Here is a 20,099-nt window from a genome sequence, read left to right on the forward strand (position 1 = left end):
GCTAATAAATTATTTCAATGCCCAATCAAAGTGGCTTAGGGATATTTTTGACTCAACACTAGCCCATTTTTAATTCATATTTTTCATTCAAAGCAACTATCGTGCAGTAACAAGCGGTTAATATTTAATACTGTCGTGAAAACAGGTAGTTTCCTGAATGAAGTCGCGAGGGGACTCAAAAACTGCTTTCCAACGTCGACTTTTCAGTTAATCCCCGCGGAAATTCCGGGGACCTCTTTATTTAAAAATAGCCACGGGTCACACCGAGTTCTAAATCTAAATCGATCTCAAATTGCCAGCATTTTAAAGCTCCAGCTTCATACCGAAGGTAAGGCAAGGGCTGCTCCGCGAGATCAATAAACAGGGGGAGCGAGGCAGCCAACTCTTGAAATGCTCCCGCTCACGAAGGGAAACGCGGCATGCGGACTCTACGCGTCCCTAGTAAGTCACCTACATCGACGTCAGAGAAAAAAACTGTCCAATAGAATCCCTTTTCGGAAGTCTGCGGAAGGAATACTGAACGCGGAAATGCATAAGGGAACGTTGGCCCCGGAGTCTTATCAGACGAAATATTTCAGGACGCGGGATCCCCACCTTATCCCTGTACCCCTCTGTCCCTCCCGCACCCTGCCAGCCAAGGGGGTGACCCCTTCGGTCGATACACCGCACGTGGTGTGGGCATGCGCAGACCCCTACAACTCCACCCCCCCCAGGACGCAACCCGCCCCTCTCCCCCCATTTACAACACGTCAAAATCCTCCCTCCATCCCCTCCCGATAGGCGGCAGCACTATATACTCCCGAGGAGGCAGCCACCGTTTCCGCGGCGGCACTCCGGAGAGGGCGCTCGCTAACCCCTCACGCATCCTGACGTGTCCCCCCTCTCCCCTGACCCCCCTTCGTCTCTCTCCGCCCCCCTTGATGTACTCTCCCCGCGATACACCCCATCATTCCCTCAACGGATCGGAGTGAGCGAGCGTGGTTCGCAGGGAGGCTGTGGGGTGAAGGAGAGGGCGAGGACCCCACCTGGCCCTCAACCAGAGGACACACTCGCCCGAGGATAAGAGTGCGGCGAAGAGGCCCGTTCGATTCCTCGTCTCTCCGCCGGCTTCTCCCCCCTCGACTCCCGGCACCGTCTGGCGGTGGTTTTCCCTGACTGACTGCCGGGTCCTGTTCTCAGCACGTGCTGCCCCCGGGGCCGGGGACCTCGGCGACTCTTTACCGCCTATAAGGTTGGTCTCACCGGTGGTTCTCAAACACTTCCTCTATTTCTTCTTTCTTTTGCCGGCTCTTTAACGCCCTGCTGTGTTCCCTTCCCATGCTCAGCTAAAACCACCACGCCATGACTAGACCGAGGGCAATCAAGCAAAAACGGAGAGAAACATCCCGTCGATAGCGTACGGGTTGGGAACTAGGGGATGCAAAAAAAATCCATGAAATAACTGCGTGTTTGCGTGCGCCCTGCTGTGTCTTCCGCTGGTCTCTCTCCAGCTCATTTCTCTTTCATCGCCTCACTCTCCCCGCCTTCTTCCTTCCCCTTTGAGTATTGTAAACCCTCTTCAAACGAGTGGAAAGGAGGAGAGTACGTGTGTGAGTGAAGGTGTGAGTGTGTTTGTGTGTGTGTTTACTGTTGTTAAGCGGGGATCACAGGTGTTGCTACATGACACGCCCTTCCAAGTGGTGGTGCCGATAACACCGCCTCGCATATATTTCCCCTCCAAGCACCACGCATTGCATTAGAATCGGCACGGATGGGATAAAATCGGGACATGTATAGGAAAAAATAGCCTCGTTGAATCCTCGTGTAGTTCACCGATCGCCACCGATCTGCGTAGTTCATCACTCGGTATCTCATCTGACGTCCATCGCCGGGTAAATAACAAGTAGTGATCGCGAAAGCATTTGACATTTTCGCGGAAAGAGGTGTTGGTAATTTATTAGTTTAACCTGAAACAGCGAAAATGGACTAAAATCCGCTGCCAATATCCTCTTTGAATATTGTTTTTTAGCCCCATTAATCGTCTTCTCCATTTGAGATCCCTCTGGTGTCTGAATTTATGTTTCAGCTTTTAGTGATCTTGTTACTCTCGAAGTTACTGATTATTTCATGAGATTTCCACTTCACGAATGAAAAAATAAAAAATAAAATTCAGGCGTAGAGGATGAAATAGTTAATATGTAAATAGTAAGTATGAAATGTAAATGATGATCGAGTCTGCGATTTGTTTCCTCGTAATCTTGCCATATCCAACCGCTGCCGTGATACAAAATCAATTATAGCTACAACCTCGGGATTTTTTTTGCCTGCGCTGCGCCGATATATAAATGATGGCCAGGGAATAATATTTGGTGTTCTTAATCACAGGGAAGAAGTGACAGTTTGTAAACATGAAACTGGACTTACTCCATCTTGATTAGGATATGACATTCAACAGTGTTTCAGGTTAGGCAGGTTAGACTATTTTATCCTAGAGGATAACTGTTTTCGCAGTTTCTTTTTGACTCCGGAAATCGTGATTACTTCATTAGTTAGCTGGCTATTGATTTGATACAGCCCAAGTCTAGTCTGACCTCTGACGTCACGGATCGAAGTCGCGTAATTCTCTTATCCAAATGTTCTGTATTATATTTATTCCTGGATTTACCGGAAGTCAAATCCTCAGTATTCCGACGGTATCTATAAGAGATCCAATATGCGTTCCTAAAGGGAGTTTGCAATGCCTATAAATGGCTCCGAATGTAGGAGTTTAACATTCCGCTTCGGGACTTCAAAAGAACAGCTATCACCATGCCGAATCAACCCCTCATTTCTAGTGCTGTTCACATATATTCAAATAGAAAAGTAAATATTTTGGAAAACGGAAAAATGTGGTTATAAATATTTCCATATGGGTAGCCAGTAGTTATTTTTTTGTTTGAAGGCCAAACAGTTTGGAAAAACGGAAAAAAGGGGATATAAATATTTTTAAATGGGTAGCATTTTTTGTTGAAAGCTAAACGGTTTGGTTGATGTAATATGACCAAGCAAAGATAAACCACATAACGAAAGAAAGATAAACCACAGATACAGTTAGGTTAAGAAAAGATGGCTTTCTTTTAGCGGGATGAAGCATTTTCAGAGCCGCTGTCGTTGGAACGTGAATCGGAGCATTCAGTAGAAGCTAAGTGCTATTTTTATAGTTGTATTCATTTTGGTAAATTGCTTATCGTATAAATCGGTAGGAGACCATGTGCAAAGATACATTATTTTTTACGATTGATAGAACCCTAGTATCTCCACCGTCACAGTTAAGGATAATAAAACTTTTTTCAACCATTTCATTTAACGTATGTCGCTTCATTTGTTTACTGTATAAACTGGTAAGAGACCATTTGCAAAGGTATATTATTTTTTACGATTGAAAGAACCCTAGTGTCTCCACCGTCACAGTAAAGGATAGTAAAATTTTTTTGAACCATTTCATTCAACATATGTCGCTTCATTTGCTTACCGTATAAACTGGGAAGAGACCATTTGCAAAGATATATTATTTTTTACGATTCATGGAACCCTAGTGTCTCCACCGTCATAGTTAAGGACAATAAAACTTTTTGGACCATTTAATTTAGCATATGTCACTTCAAGTGAAAGCATGGCTTTTATATATCATTCCGAGTGGTAGATGTCAGACTGATAATGATTATCCCTCGCTCCCACAGGAGTGGCCGCATTCGAGACCGAGCGTTTGACGGGAATGTCCATCGGAGATCTATGGATTGAGAGGGCGAATGCAGCGAACTTGGCAGCAAAAGAGAGCAGCTTTCATTGCAGGTAATATCGTTTGCAAGGCTTAGCATTCCAAATCGGACAACATGCACGAGGAGCTTGAGAATCATGCATAGTTTACCTTGTTGAATTTAAACTTATCATTAACTAATATAGTACCTATTCCACTCAAATATTTGTGAGTGAAATATGTGTAAATGATTTTGCCTCACAAAAAATATTGCTTAATTGCTTTTAAAGTAGCGGTTGAGCATGATTAATTAAATGGTAGAACGTTTACACTGTAGTATTAGATAATAAAAAAATATCTGCCGAGGACGTAATACTGATGAATACTTGCCACAAATGAATTCAAGCCATGGAAATGTATTGATAGACTTTGTCTTCATTTTATCTGGTACATGTAGTCCGAATATAGTTCTGAATTATACTTCAGATAATGCAACTACATCATCAAGATTACATTATGAAGTAAAACCTGAATAAAGAAACTTTTCTACTGGTTCAATGATAAAAATTAGGCCCGGTTTTTTTTCAAATACACCAATGAAAACCCTAAATTCAATAAAAAAATACACTCTTGGTATCTCTGATTTTAGGTAAATTTGTAAGAGACAAAAAAATTATATCAACCTCAAGACCGACGAGGAAACATTTCCATGACATTTAAATGACTAGTAAATTTTTTTTAAGATTTACGTTAATCCCTCTTGTGACGGGTTTCAACCATGTCAACAATGTGTGCATTTAAAATTCATGCCACAAAAACCACAAAATTACTGTTTCTTCCGCGTCATCGTAACGTGAGCTTTACTATAGGTTTATAAAAATATAAAAATCACTCATTCACTGATTAACGTTAAACGCAGCTACTAGAACAATATTTTTACGAATAAAATTTAGATGAATGTAAATATTACTCAATTATGTTTATTGACTAAATGATATAAAAAAATTTGCATTACAAAAGCTGTTTGTCACCAATGCAAGAATGAACATCCGAACGAATAATAATTGCTAAAATAAAACAAAATCTTAGGTTAAGATCTCGCATTAATTAAAAAATAAGATTTTTCCTAAAAATAAAAATCATTAGTTTTGATTGGTTGGCGCGTATTACAAATATTATACGTCACTTTACGACGGCCCCGAGTAATCACTACGTATATTGGTTTATATTTGACGTACGCTGCATGCATTTCACAGGGTGGCCCACACGCCACTCGAGAGGAAAATGTTAACCATTTTTTTCAGGACTTATTTATGTTTTATTCATATTGTAATAGTTAGCTCCGTGCGAGAGATCATAACAAATACTTCGGGAAATTCCAGCATAGAATACGAAGGAAAATAATTTAATATTTTTTTAACAGGCGTATGTGTGTGTTTGTGTGTATATTTTGCATTGCTTAGAACAGTAAAACTAAAATCAAAAATTCAATGGTATAAAATCGATTTTGACAAGATTTGAAATGAACCATTTACCATAGGTGTACAAAAATTAGGAGCAGAGACTACAAAGGAATGCAAATAAAAACACTGCTTATTGAAAAAAGTCGTCAAAAAATGAAAATGTGTACGTTGATCGTATTAAATTTTTTTGTCCCCAACAGTATCAGGGAGTTTGAGAAAACTTTTATGACTACTTTGAGAATATTTGAGAAAGGTTTTACGATAGAACTAAATATTTCCTTTGAGTGAAACCCTACTTCAATTGCGGTGGAATAGCACATCTTACCCAGATATTATTCGTCTCCCTTTATAGCTCAGTTATCTTTAGTACTTTCGTAAAAACTGATTATCTCAGTTGATTTAGCAAGGGAAGTTGGGTTTCCCACCCTCACTTACAATTAAAAGAGAAGAATTTATTACCATTGCCCCCAAAAATAGAAAAACTCTTGAACTTCTCAGTAACCACAACAGTGCTTTCGATTGTTCCCACTTTTGAACTTATGATGCATATACAGGCATATTTTCTCGCTACAAACTTTTTCCCTGCTATTTTCATCACGCGGGCCTAAAATATGTCTGCATCTGGTCTCATTTTGCGGGAAAGTGTTTTTGCATTATATATGATAAGTGGGTTATAGATTTTCCTCGTTGATATTTCTGGGGCTCTGGAAACCCCGAGGATATAATCGAAGGGTTTGTTTCACGTATCGCATGATGGACACCCACCCGATAGTTATCACGCAGCAATTATCCTACGCGGACTGGATGCGACAACGTGAGTGAATGCTGAGTCTAAGAAACGGTGAGATAAGACGTTATTTTCGCATGCAATAATTATCACGGTACGTCGAGGAAAGGCCCCTGAAGCATTAATGGAAAATAAACAACTAATAGGGATTTATCTGATCGCAGCGCGAACCCCTCGAAAAATGAACTTCGAATGGACGGATTGGAGAAAACTTTGCATTTCGGATTTTTGGTCGACATGTACTATTTCTATTGCGATAATATAAGCTTGTATACATTATTTAAGGATTGTGCGTCGTAGAAACATTCTGATATCCGATGATGATTTTCGCGACAAATATTAAAGTCTGGCCTCAAATCTAATCGTGATAGTAGTGAAGATTTTTATATGATATTAAGTGTATAAATCAATTTTCAAAAGTTGAGCCGAATATTTTTGCAGAGTAATATGTTTCCGCACGAGAGGTTGAAATATCCTGTCAAATGAGCAATAGATTGTATCTCGTTTATCTTGAAATGCATCGTTCCCAAAAAAATAGTGCCCAAAGAGAGGTGAAACTGTTTTTTATGGGGTAACGGGAAGAAGCTACATGCATTATCGTGGTGAGACAATAAATACCCGGGAATAAGAACCCATGACAAATACCCAAAAGTCTGGAATACTCACTACTTTTTTACTTAAAGGTAATGAAATAACCCTCGGAATACTGCAGTGAGAATTTAATTGCAACCCCCAATGGATTGGATCGCATAAATGGAAATTCTGATGGGGCGGAAGTCATTCATGTAGTTTTTCCATATTTGCCTGTACCTCAAATTTGAAAATTTTCACTCATTCTTCGGTCAGATGCAAACTTCACATTTGCGATACACGAAAACGTTTTTTTATAAAGTGTTTATGCACACATTAACCCTGAACATTTAAAAGCGACAGTTTTAGCTGTAAAAAAGTAAAATGAGAAAACACGAGTATGCGACCAGCAAATAAAAAGAGATGCGTCCTATAGAAGGCTGGAGAAACTGTTATGGCTAGGGTATAATTGCTAGGTCTAATCATAAAGTTCGCCGTTACTTTTGAAACGTTTGGTTGAGTTTCTCATTGTATTCAGGGATTCAGGAAGCCAAGTACTGATTAGATGCTGTTTTCTGTTAGTTAGAGGTCCTATTTGGGAACTAACAAAATATCTTTATGGTGAAAATTCCAAAAAATATCCCTCTCGCAGGACTCTCTCAAATGGATAGAAACAATTGGGCCCACGAAAGATTTGGTGTAAAAATCTTTTCGTTTCCATATTATCTCATAGCAAAGCTAGTCAAAGGAGCAATTTATACTTCTATAAGTAACTAGAGTTACCAAGAAGGTAAAAATGAGGTATTATCACTAAAATTGTAAGTCTAAATCCGGTAGTTACTGAATAGAAATGGATAAATTGGTTGAAAAAATGACAGTTTATTGAAAAACGTATCGGAAATATATCAATGAAGCAGAATTTGTTTTCTTAGTGTGAAGAATACCACATCTAAGAGTAGAATTTTGTTGACAGTATACATACATGAGTAAGAGAATTGAAAATCTACTTAGAATCACGTGCAAATTCTCTGTACTCAAAATCATCGCTGCAAATTTTCCTTAAAACGATAAGAAAGTAATTTATAGAGACTAGTAAACGATTTACATCCGGATCCTGTTTGGTGCCTGAGATCCTTACCCTTATAATCATGTGGGACATTTAAAAGTCATAAAATGCGAGCGATTTTTCATGAGGTTCCCAAAATATAAACACCCCTTTCGGCTGTCCCTGAGCTACGTCCTTGGTTGAAAAGTGAAATACTGCCAACGTGTCTCTCATTTTTGGAGGTGCTTTCATTAACCTCGAAATATGAGGGGAGTTTTCGCGATAGAAGTCGAAAAAAATATTTTTTATCCCATTTAGAACCAGCAGATTTTCGAATCATTCAACAAGAAATCGCGAAATAATTTTTATTTCCCATGAGAGTACCCCATGCAACCAACAACCTCCCCTTGATTATGCCTGCACAGTGAGACATGCCTAGGAGCCTGAGAAACCTTGAATGCGGTCCTGTCGTCGCGTTTGTATCGGAGATGGCGTGGGTGTGATTATCATCCACCAGCCGGAGGGTGGAGCCGTCACCTGGCAAGGGGCCCGCCGCACTGCCGCCCGCCGCCTTCGCAATCGCGGCTTGCCCTTTTCGTGATATAACGAGGGACCGAGAATCAAAGAGTCGCCATATCCCCACGCTCTTTCCTTTTCACTCACATCCAGGGGAAGGCCTTGCGTTCTCGCACGCAATAACGGCCACGGGGAGACTTTCTCGATTTATATCCATTTTCGACATTTTTAGTGCCGCAAAGCGGCGGCAATTATAACCTTTCTTCGACCGTCTGCCTGCGCAATCTGAATTCTCTGCCGCAGGCTTACCGCCGTGTATATCTTTATATTTTAATGTACCTCCGAGTCGTTATCGCTTCAAATCAGGGGACACAGAAAGGATGGAGCATTAAAACCTCTTGAGAGATTTCTTTTAATAGAATGAGTTCGAGAAAACGTTTTTACAAGACGGGAGAAATGTGATTAAAAGCATCTCGTGGAGACAAATTCATATTTTACCGTTATGTTTCAGAATCATCATATTTATCTCTTAAAGCCCAAGGTAAAAATTATTTTTTCTGTTTCGGGATAACAATCGGGTAGTAATCGAGAACGATTGGAAGTATAATTCTCAAATCAATTCTGATTTGTTATCAGTCATACAATAATCTCGACAAAAGTCTCCGTATTTGTTCTTTACAACGAGTGCGGTTTAAAAAATTTATAAATGATACGTATACACGTAAATTTGAGTTCATAAAGTAAAGTTGAGTGCCACCTAGAACGACTGAAATTTGAGGACTTATTCATTGCTCATTGAATTTTCATACTGATATCAATAAACTTTTACAGTAAACTTATTCTTAGGAGTAAAGGAATTCTTAATAAATTCTAACACGCCTATTAATTGAAACTGGCTATTTTCATATGATTTTCATTCCTAGAATCACGCTTCCCTTAAATAGATAATGATCTTCATTCCTAACCAATCCAATAGCCAATTATGCCTTAACAGTGGCATAGGATGCTTGGTATTGAGATTTAATCGTACTCTGTCTTCATTTATATTTTATTGTTAAGAAATTGATTCATATTAGCAAATAATTTTATTCACCACCACATTTAATACTTCAGAAGAATTGTGTTGGTCAAAATCTATCCCCAAATGAATATGGAAGTTTCTAAATCCATGGAAGAACTGAAATTAGCTAAAATCTCTCCAGAGCATTGGCGTAACAATGGGAGGGAGGGAGAATGAGTGGATAGATCCCCCCAAAGCCTCATAGAACTAAAATAATCATTTAAAACTACTGTCTAGTTTTGAAATATCTGCTTAAAGTTATATTTTAAGTTCCAAAATATGTAAGATGTATTTCCATGCATGTCATTTTTCAAAAATTTTCCGGACCTCCGGTGCCAGGGAAGGGGGTCACCCACCCTAGGCCTCTCCATCCTAATCCCTCCCCCAAAGCATATTTCTACTTTCGCCCCTTCTCCAGAGGATATATTAACTCTTTTTTTCTGTTTAATTTTGCTACCATTAAGCCTCCATTTTCATTCTTCAGCGTTTATGCATTTCGATTTCGCTTTAAAATATCTTCACTGACCTCGCATGAAGTCATAATTTTTTCCCAGCAGACGACCTAGTAATTGACCCGTCGCGTCGATCGGTGGGCGTCCTTCTGTTGGTAGCGCATACGCTGATTGACATACATCGTTGTATCGTCTGTGAGAGCAATTGTTGGTGGCTGCAAGCGTGTTCGGCTCAAAGGTTTCTCATTCCCCATCGAAGAGTTCGCTTCGTCAGCTACTCCCTGAGCACCAGACATTGTAGTGTCCGAACGAATGGCGACGCGGTAAAAGCCCATGGGATGCATGGAAAAGAAATCGTTTCAACTCACAGAACACTTTTTCGCTGCGGTAGAGAGAACATTTCGCATGCAAAAATATCTGGAAATAAATAGTAGTCGTAGTGGTATTATTAAAAAATCGCATTGAAATAGCAAAAATAACGTGCAATATTCCATAAAAAAAGGGTATAATTATTACCAGTTTCAATACAGTTCGCATCATCGTCAGGTCTGATTGAACCTCACAATGATTCGAACTGTATCGACACCATTCGACTGTCAGTTGTAAATTAAACCTTTTATGGCGAAAATTTCCAGTTCGTAGTATTGATATGTTACACTTCCACCAGATTAAACCTGCAATGAAATAGTATTACGTTACGCGATAAATCGACGTAAAATAGGACACCAGTAACTGCTAGATGACTTTATTCTCTTTATTCCTTGACGCTTACTCCATAAGAACCTTCCTCGTATTTCATACCATTATTTCGATTCTCTTTACTTTTATGTAACCTACTTATTTCCGGTGTTTTTAAGCATTCGATTCTCATTGTAGTTTACGTAAGTTTTTGATTATAATAATATTTTAAGTATCTGATTCTCGTTACATTTCATGTACTTATTTTTCGTTTTATATTATATATTTTCTTGTTATTGGACAATTGGCAAATGGTAAATTGGGACTATTGATGCCTGTGGACGTTTCCAGTAAAAAATAAATATAGAGATGTGGAATAAACAGATATCTGGTATCTCTATATGAGAATGGTTTCTCCCGCGCGAATGTTGAATCTTGCAGATTTATTTGAATTATGTAATTTAATAGCGTGCACATTAGTACCAAAATAAGAACCTTGGAAGAAAATTACCTTCTTGAAATTTCTCTTTGGTTTGAAACAATTTTGCGAGATTAGAATCACTATCTAAGTTTCTGAGTGAGAGCAATCAGCTCTTATGAGATCATTCTTGCGATTTTCATCTCAGTTAGCTAGTAGTAAAGAGTAGTTACAGAAACACCGAGTGAACGCATGGAGTAATCATCAATTTTTTTCAAAATGTACCACTAGAACTTTAAAAAATCACTAGAACTTCGCACATTTACTTTTTTATTTAAAAAACGAGGTGTTTGCGATGGAAATGCGGCAATTAAAGTGGTTTTTCTCTCGAGGCTTAAATACATTTACCAGTAGTTCAGACCGGCATGTTAGCACGCAGGTATTTTAATATGTTTCATATGTATTTCAGGTATGATATGTGGTACGATGTGGTGGCAATTCTTAGTACTTAATAAAGAGACATTCATTCATTCAGAGAAATTATTTTTAGCACGACACGCTTCATACACAATATAGCAGTGGGGTAACTAGGAATATGATTTGGGGGGATGAAGGAGAATGAGAGGGGGCCACTCCCCAGGCTACGAGAGTTCCAGAAAAATGAAAAAAAAATGAAATGCCTAGAAATACATTTTACATCATTTTGGCGCTTAAAATTTAACTTCAAGCAGATGCAGTTTTTATGTGCCAAAAATAGACAAAAGTTTTAAATATTTTTTCATTTGTCTGAGGCTTTGGGGGGGATCTATCCCCTCATCCCCCCATAGTTACGCCACTGCATTATATTATACGCCATACAGCAACTCCATAAGATTAAGATATTAACATTAATATTTATGTGTACGCTTAAAAAATAAAATCAATGATAAGAAAGTACATTTTACTACATTTTAGCTATTAATATTTTTTGCTCATCATGGTTTCCTTCGCCGCTAACTAGTTGAGAAAATTGATAAAGATTGCAAATTAGTAATCACGTACGTCATTACATCTTTATATAATGAAAACTGTTTGAAAATAAAACAAAAGATACTGTGGCTGGATATCGAACTTCCTCGAGACATTAAAAAAATCGCCAAAGAGACTACATTGCTATGGAGGAGACAAAAAAATCACTCCAAATATTCGTAGCATTCATAAAGGCATTTCAGGAAAAGTCTTTAGCTTTTCATGAATTTTTAAATCGTAATAAATGAAAAGATGTCAAATCCCGGGTCAGCTGGTCTAAAACACAGTGTTGCATTGCTCTTCCGTTCCGTCATAAAGTATACATAAGGTATCCATAGAGACTCTCCTAATTGAGTTTATTAATTATTTACAAAAATCCTAACTACTCATCTCATTTTCAAAAATGTCGTGTCCTTTATTGACACATTTTTAGGATGCAGAGGACGTAAAGAGCGAAGAAATTTTTAAAGCTGGAATCGCTAAATGTTGTGGACTCTGCTGTGGAGCCGCATGAGGGGGACTTAATGAAAACTCGTACCACAGTGATCTCATGAAGGATTTGTGCTCCCTTGTGGTAGGGTATTTTAATGTTACCGAAAAATTGGGAATTCTGATGCATTTTTACGATATGTTTATTGAGCCCGTTGTGAAGCATTACTATTATCTTCAAGTACGATAATTTTTATAGTTACTGGAAAAGAAAAGTTAGCGAGAAACTTTTTGTAATTTGTAAAGTAAAAACGGGAATATTGGAAATGTATGCGGTTTAAAAAGGAGTAGATATTAATTAGAGGGCCATAATGGTGGTGATTTTAGCACTCAAGCCACCCAGTGTTGAACAAGCGAATGGATTGCCTCGGTAATATCGACTATTGGCAAATGTCTAAACGCCGAGAGGGAGAAAAAGAACGACTTGATGATGTCATCGAAAAAAGAGCTAAAACTTCGGTTTATCGATAACAAGAACATGACGAAACGTCCGTTGAACCAGTGGTTTTATGATCATCCAATCAGAACTGAATATGACTTAACGGCGGGGTTTTTATCCTGACACTTTTGAGTCGGTTTACAGGAAAGAATGCCGGTTAAATATTTTGCTTTACGCAATTTAGCGAACAATAAATGCTTCTCTATTTCACCATGTTGTCATCGACGTAGCATGCATCGGAAAAATTCAGCAAATCTCAATTGATCTGCTTTGTTAATTTTCCATATATTGACATATTTTTCACTCAGTGGACAATTCACCATCTTGATAACGGATAGAATAAAAAAACCAAGCGATGGAGGACACCCAAGCGTATTTCCCATGGCTTATTGAGTTCGATTTATTGAGTGAACCAAGAATTCCCGCTAAGAAAAAAAAATATATAGGTTTTTTCCACTGAATAAAAAACAAGTATAGGTTTAATCGGAAAAGTGCCCTTGGAGTGGTTGACCTAAGGAGAGACATGCGTGCCTTTACTTTCGTCGATTCCATAATAACGTCGAGAGTTAATATTCCATTCCTCCGGATGCAAAGTGACCAGTGAGCATCGCAATAAAAAATTTGCTGAGGGTTTTTCATTTGCAATTGAAAAAGAGGGGAAATGCTCGAGGGTGAAGTGCTGAAATGAAAAATGCCATTAAAACCCTCATTAACTTGCCAACCACCATAGTTTTACGGATATCTGATAACGTTTTACGGATAAACCTATCATGCTAAATAAAAACTTCATAGCCATCACTTCCGTCCAGTGATAAACAATGTAGTGAATCTATGTTTGCGACAGCTCGCGGTAACTGGGCCGACTTAAGATTTCAGTGACTTCCTTTGCTTCTATGAATATTCTGGAAAAAATTCTTCTAACTGACCAACATATTAATTGGGGGTTCAGCTTTAACTCTCAGTCGGCTAAAAGGATTTTTCACGATGGATTTTGTCACACAAGTACTTTGATACACATCTCCGAATGGATCTTGCAGTTTTTTCTTGTCCATGTTTTCGAATATTTTTTTTACCTTTGCAGTAAGTGTTACAGTAAGTGTTTACCATCTCAAAATAAATTTTATCATTTAATTTCAACACCTTCGACGACGATATACTCCAATGCCAAACTGAATACATTAATTTCCTTAAAAATATTTTGTGTAGTTGTGAATTATATATTTGTATGCAATACGGAGAGACAAGCATACCATTCTTCATAATCGCTTCCAATGTTCTACCTCAGTATTTATGTACACCTAGAGTTTCATTACCTTCAGTGAGGACCTATGCGTAAAAATTTTAAACCAAGAGTTTTTTACACAATGAACAAATTGGGTATACATTATTGAAAAATATTGCCTTAATTCAATTTATGTAAAATTAAATAAATCGAATTATATAGGAAAAGAATTTATCGTAGATATAATATTTTTCGTAATCTTTTCCTTCGTCACATTGAAGGAGATGGAAGAAAATATTGCGTAATTCATGCCATATAACAATGATCACACAATAATTAAATGAATAAAATGAATGCATGTCTGTGCGACTACAAAAAAGTGGTAAAATATCTTTTTAGAATAGCACATACAGTTTAAAAGCGCTGCGATTCTAATAAAATTATTCACTGAAACGCGGATTATATCCAAATAATTTTGGAATATGCATGAAGAAGAAGAAATAAGAAAACAAATAGATAAATAAAATTGAGGATTAGAACGTAGCTGAAAAATAAATAATGAAATCTAATTGAAATAGATGGATACAGAGTTCTTCAGCTGATAAAGACGCATAAATATGGATGACCATAGATATTTCGTTATCAGTACCGGCTCAATGGTTTTTTTGGATGATGACGTCTTTCCCGGAAATATTATCTTTAAAATTCTCTTTAGAGAATAAATGTTTTCTTTACTTAATCCCTCCATTTGCAGAAGAGAATAATATTTCACTCGTAAATACTTTCTTAAAAACACATGCAAGGTTTACGTCATTTTCACGAGATAACTGTACCTTTTATTATCTCCTCCGTAATGCTAACTTAATTAAATATTAACTCCGTAATGTTAAACTCATTAACTTGCCAACCACCATGCAATTCTCTCATTGACCATTCAATTCTTGAAATATTGTCATCGATTCCTACCAGCCATATGGGAGAATATTTATTTAAATATTCAGACCTAAATGTTTATGTAATTTCCCATTTTTCTGTATAATTTATGTGATTTAGAAATTCCAATTGAAGCCATTAGATGCCAATTCTTCACAGAAAAATGATGCAGTGTGGACAATATTTCAATGCATGCAAACCGTGATGTTATTTTCAAGGTATTTAACACCAGAACATTCATTTACAAATGAATTTCCTTGAAATATGACCTAAAGTCATCAGTATGAAGACTCTTATTGTATATTTTCAAGATAAATTAATAGTATTGATTATGATGAACTATACAACATCTCATTGGTTAACAAAAATCCTTACATCATTGAATCGAACTGAAATCATTAATGGTTTTTATCAGTCGAATCTAGCGTTTTATTCCACTGTATAATTTTAACTTATGAATTGACGTAGGTCGGAAATATTGTAGGTCACTAACCATTTAATAGCAGCTATTCAATTCCCTTCATATCTGTATCATTTCTAAGCTTGTCCAGAACGTTAAAAATCTAGGGTGTATCTACAGGTTGGGGCGCAGCTAGGAATTAAGGCTAGGGAGGGGGGGGGGGGGGTTTCAGGCGCAACCAATCCTGGGGTCTCTGGGGGTATGGCATACTCGCCGGGGTAACTGGGAGGTGCGGGGGCCCTCCGTCAGAAAAAAGTTAAGATAAATGGTTCAAAATAATGAGTTTTATGGCCTTCTGAGGGATATTTTATTGATCCTCACTGTATTCTATAAGTAATGTTAATCCAATTAAGTAAAATAGATTTACCTTTAAAACATTTCTGAGCTCTGGTGGGTGTTTATCCCCCAAAATCCCCCCCTCGCTGCGCTACTGTCTACAGGTGACATAGGCCAACTATCAATTTTTTCAGATTTCCAGAAAAAAATATCTACACAACTAAACTTGTCATAAAACGTTAATTCAGACATTGCTAAAACATTTTAAATTCATAAATTTAATTCGTCTTTTAACTAGGACAACCGACACGTTAATATGGTACATATTCCAATGGAATTAATTTCCATTCGGCACTCACTAGGAAAGCTTGACTTGGCTCAAAATATAAAACCACACGAATAAGAATATCGCCCAACTCCTGAAACAATTTTGTGATAACGGGCCCGCTCTGCACAGTTATCAGTCCTTCACAGGGATTCGCTCCCTTCCCAAGCTTCTCCCTTTTCCCGCAAAGTATATTTTTTAGGCCTTTATTCCGCCTGGCGTCATCTTTAATCTATAAGAGCTTTCCTTTTCCCACAAACACACGCTCAGCGATCAGCACAGTATAATGCTTTTCAAGCTCTCCAGCTCAAACCTCACTTTCCAATACGCACGTCCCACTTCCTTTACTTCGAGGATGTCCTCCATCCAAAAAGAATGAAGCCATCCCCATTCTCTGCTCATTCCCGAGAAACTTTCCCACTTTCAGTTTCATCAGCTTAAGCACTTCCATCTTGCCACCGCGCTCCTCCTCAAAATGCACTCCACATCCCAGAAAAAAAGGCCTGTTCCATATTCCATCCTGCTACGTACGCCCGGTGCCCTTAATTACATTCCTGAATCTTTGGTAGCACTCAAAAAGTTAATTATGCCCTCTCAGCCACCCTTTTTACCTCGTATATGCAAATGGATCTTTTTTTAAATATTTATACCCTCCATTTGAAGCAATGGCTATTGTGTCATACGCTAGAACTTACCCAGCGTTATAGTGCGCTGTACATCGGTGAACAGACCCAACCGCTGCTATACGGACTTTTATCTCGCTTGAGTGCATGTATTTTGTGTTATTCATTCCCTTTTTCAGCCATTGAGAAAATGCTCTCAAATTCCACCGCAACCCTTCTTTCATAATCTCTGGATGATATCATGCAACAAGTCGGAGGCTATTTTTTTTCTACTAAGAGAGAAAATTTTTGGGGACGCAGTTTCTGTTTCTGAAGTATCTCATCCATGTTTCAAGTTTTCTTATTTTTTTCCAAATCAACGAATATGGAGAAAATATTTACAAATTCTAACTACTATTTAGCTAAAGCAATTAGTTTAGCTCCATTACCTTTACTCTCATCAAACATCCTACAATTTTCCAAATCTCATTAAAATTGTATAAAAGTAATAAAATATAATAGATAGTGTGAATTATCATCATATTGCTAAGAAAGGAAGCTGTTATCTTTTATTGACAACCTCACCAAAGTATCAAAGAAAAATGGTTTGGGAATTAACGATCAAGTCCCTCATCGCTAATTTATTAACGCATGCGAAATTCTAGTTTGACTGTCTTATGTCGATTTCAAGTTAAGCATCCGTACAATCGTACCACTATTTAGTTCTTTATTAAATTTGCATCGTTATTTAAGTGACCCATCCCTTGAATATACGCTCATAATGTTCGACGACACATCAATAGATTTGATGATGACTATGACGATTGTTTCGTTATAAATTGTTGTGATTAATAACAAAAATTTCTGGCATTGATTTAAAGTTTTTGCCATTTTTGAGTTTTCTTAGCAACAAGCGAATCGAAATCCATCCTTGTGACATAGATATATTATATATTGATAGACTTGCGGCGTTCCAAATGAGTCGCGTGGAAGCTAACCAAAGGAATGAAAATTCCAGTGCGGCGGACGATAACTTTAACGATAACGCGTTAATAAATCGCGTTCGTGGTATTAGCACCGGGTGACAAGAAGAAACAGCTGTTATCATTAAGCGAAGACGGATGTTGTGGATAGACCGCATACTTAAGCGCTAGGGGAAGTTATAGAGGGGGAAATGATTTGTAGGAAGAAAAGGGCAGGAAAATTAACCAGATTAATGGATCTGATGTATAAAGAGGTTGGACAAAATGTAAGGAGAAAATTTGGGAATCAGAAGTTGCGGGTGGATGGAAAAGAAAAACCTTTCGTTGTGCTAATCTCAGTATGGACCTGTCTTAATGTTGGTTCATTTCTAGTGCTAAGTAAGTGATTTGGATTTCTTTCCAACTTCAATTCAATAAATTGAGGACTGAAAACAACATCGTATGTCAATTAGGCATCTAGCACAGCAAGAAAGGTCCTTATATGATACTTATGGTGCTTGAGCTAAGTTTACCCTCGCAATGAAATATCGTTGCGAGTACGGAAAGCGAATGGGGGGAGGGAATCTGATAAAAATTTTCGGTGTTAGTTCTTTGGAAGATATTTTTGAAAATCAACGGATTGTTACTACTAAGCTTTGGCTTTATGGTTGCTAAAGTAGTGATTGTGTGTTTATAGAGGTTTAGATAAAAGCAGAGTAATCCCACCGTTTCAATTATATCTAGATTGTATTCCTAAATTATATTTTAACACATTATTTATCAAGGAAAATATCCTCTATCTCTAGCTCCAACTTATTTATTTTCATATTTTCCTCCTATCTCATATGACGTGTAACCATCCATTCACATGCATTTTGTGAATTCGTCACCCTTTAATGTTGCTTAAAAAATTAGTTCAATCAGTTTTTTTAACTCTTTCAAAAGTATACTCACCTTACGAGCAATTATGCATACGTCGTCATTTGGTTTTTCTCGTCCACTACTCATTCCTTATTCTCATATTTGCTCTAATCTTTAGTCATTTGTAGCCTGTTTTGTCATTTGTGCCATTTTATCAGGGTCTCCGATATTGTGCTCCAAACTACACAGCTGGCCATTTTAGTACGATATTCTGCCAAATTATTATTCAATCCTGTTGATGAGGATTCGGTAGAGCTCCGTGACATTTGTATTTTACCTTCGAGAAAACCTTACATTTTTTCTTAAACCGGCTTTTTGTCATGATCATATTTCACAGTTCAACAATTTTCCAATCCACCATTTCTTCAATGCCACACTTTTAGTCATTATGAAAATTTTATCTTCCCCGATGAATGGTGTATTGTATGGCCCGTATACATATTCTCCTGGAACTCATACAGAAGAGGATTTTGTTTCACTCAGGACAAGATTTCATTTCATCGTCATTCTTTCAAAATTTCGGTTTCACTGGCAAGTCACTACTTTCATTCCCACGGGCCTTTGCAAGAATACGTACACCTTGTCACGATCTGTATCTGTAGGTACTAAAATATGCCATTATAATTTTGGGGCGTTGATTATATTAAATGGGATTATTGACCCACACTCGTCTAGTTAATTTAACTGATAGGTGAGGGAACACTGAAAATAAGAGAGGTTGAGGTGAATATTATTACGAGAAAGGTTGTCTGTCAACACTCAAGTTAATTATTCTCAGGGTATCTTCTTTAAATATCTCAGGGGGATGATCGAAATAATATTCATAAATTGCATTTCAAAGAATGCCCGTTCATATCTAGAGCATATATGTCTACGGAGGGTAAAGATAAATTGGAACAATGGCCGAAAAACCTATGTACAAAAAAACTATTAGAGAAACTGATTGAAATGCTCTACTATAAATAAAGTTCTTAGGTGCACTGAATAGTAGAGGCCTTCACGTTGTAGAAATCCATCTTACTGATTTGTGAATGAAAAACTTTGCTGTTTCTACAATTTGGAACTTTATTTTCCTGACTAGTTTCGATACACTGTATCATATTCATAGGACTAGCAGTACAAGTAGCGTTGCTGTGGGTTATATACCAAAAAAGGGGGGGCAAAGAGTGGAAGGGGAGGGGAGGGGAAAGGGGTGCCTTTCCCCTCCCCTCCCCTTCTTTTAAGACACTGGTGGCGTGAAATTGTGGGCATTGGTAGCTATTATTGACGATTTTTAAGAACTGGTTTTGTGGAGTTCACGGAGTAGTTCCACTCATTGTTATATTCACCGAGGTAATGCCAGAGGACCACTTGGAACAGCTGTTAAGATGAAGCAGGTCTTCCGCTCAACCGGTCGTAGTGTAAATCATTCAAAGGAACAAAGCAAAAACGACCTACACGCAAACAAATTCTATTATTATGAGAGACTTAAATTTAACAAAAATGGGATGAAAAATACCCTAAAAATTGTTTCTCATAAAAATCCATGATATGTAGCATTGGTTTCAGCCGCCAACGCTGAATATTTTTCGAGACATTAGCGATGGAAAGTAACAGAAAACGCTCAAGTATATGCAACACGGAGCACAACAATAGACCCTTATATGTATACCGCTGCAAGATTGAAGAGCAGTGACCGTGTATTATTATGGTTCTGGATGCATAAATTAGGGCGTTTTATGGTACTTGCCGTCGCTAGTATCTCGAAGAGGTTTGAGC

General features: G+C 37.8%; 1 protein-coding gene across 2 annotated transcripts in view; it reads left to right on the forward strand.

Moving 5' to 3' along the window:
* Positions 1–821: 821 nt before the first annotated feature.
* LOC124161473 overlaps positions 822–20,099 on the forward strand; it is a 40,148-nt gene continuing 20,870 nt past the window's right edge. The window contains exons 1-2 of one of the 2 annotated variants that reach the window (XM_046537797.1): positions 822–1,231; positions 3,699–3,810. In XM_046537797.1, the coding sequence (XP_046393753.1) occupies positions 3,768–3,810 (43 nt within the window). In that variant the 5' untranslated portion in view covers positions 822–1,231; positions 3,699–3,767. The remainder of the gene's footprint in view (positions 1,232–3,698; positions 3,811–20,099) is intronic. The other variant, XM_046537801.1, reaches the window with a different exon arrangement.

The sequence above is a fragment of the Ischnura elegans genome, chromosome 1 (genome assembly GCF_921293095.1).
Source record: "Ischnura elegans chromosome 1, ioIscEleg1.1, whole genome shotgun sequence".
NCBI classification, from domain to species: domain Eukaryota; kingdom Metazoa; phylum Arthropoda; class Insecta; order Odonata; family Coenagrionidae; genus Ischnura; species Ischnura elegans.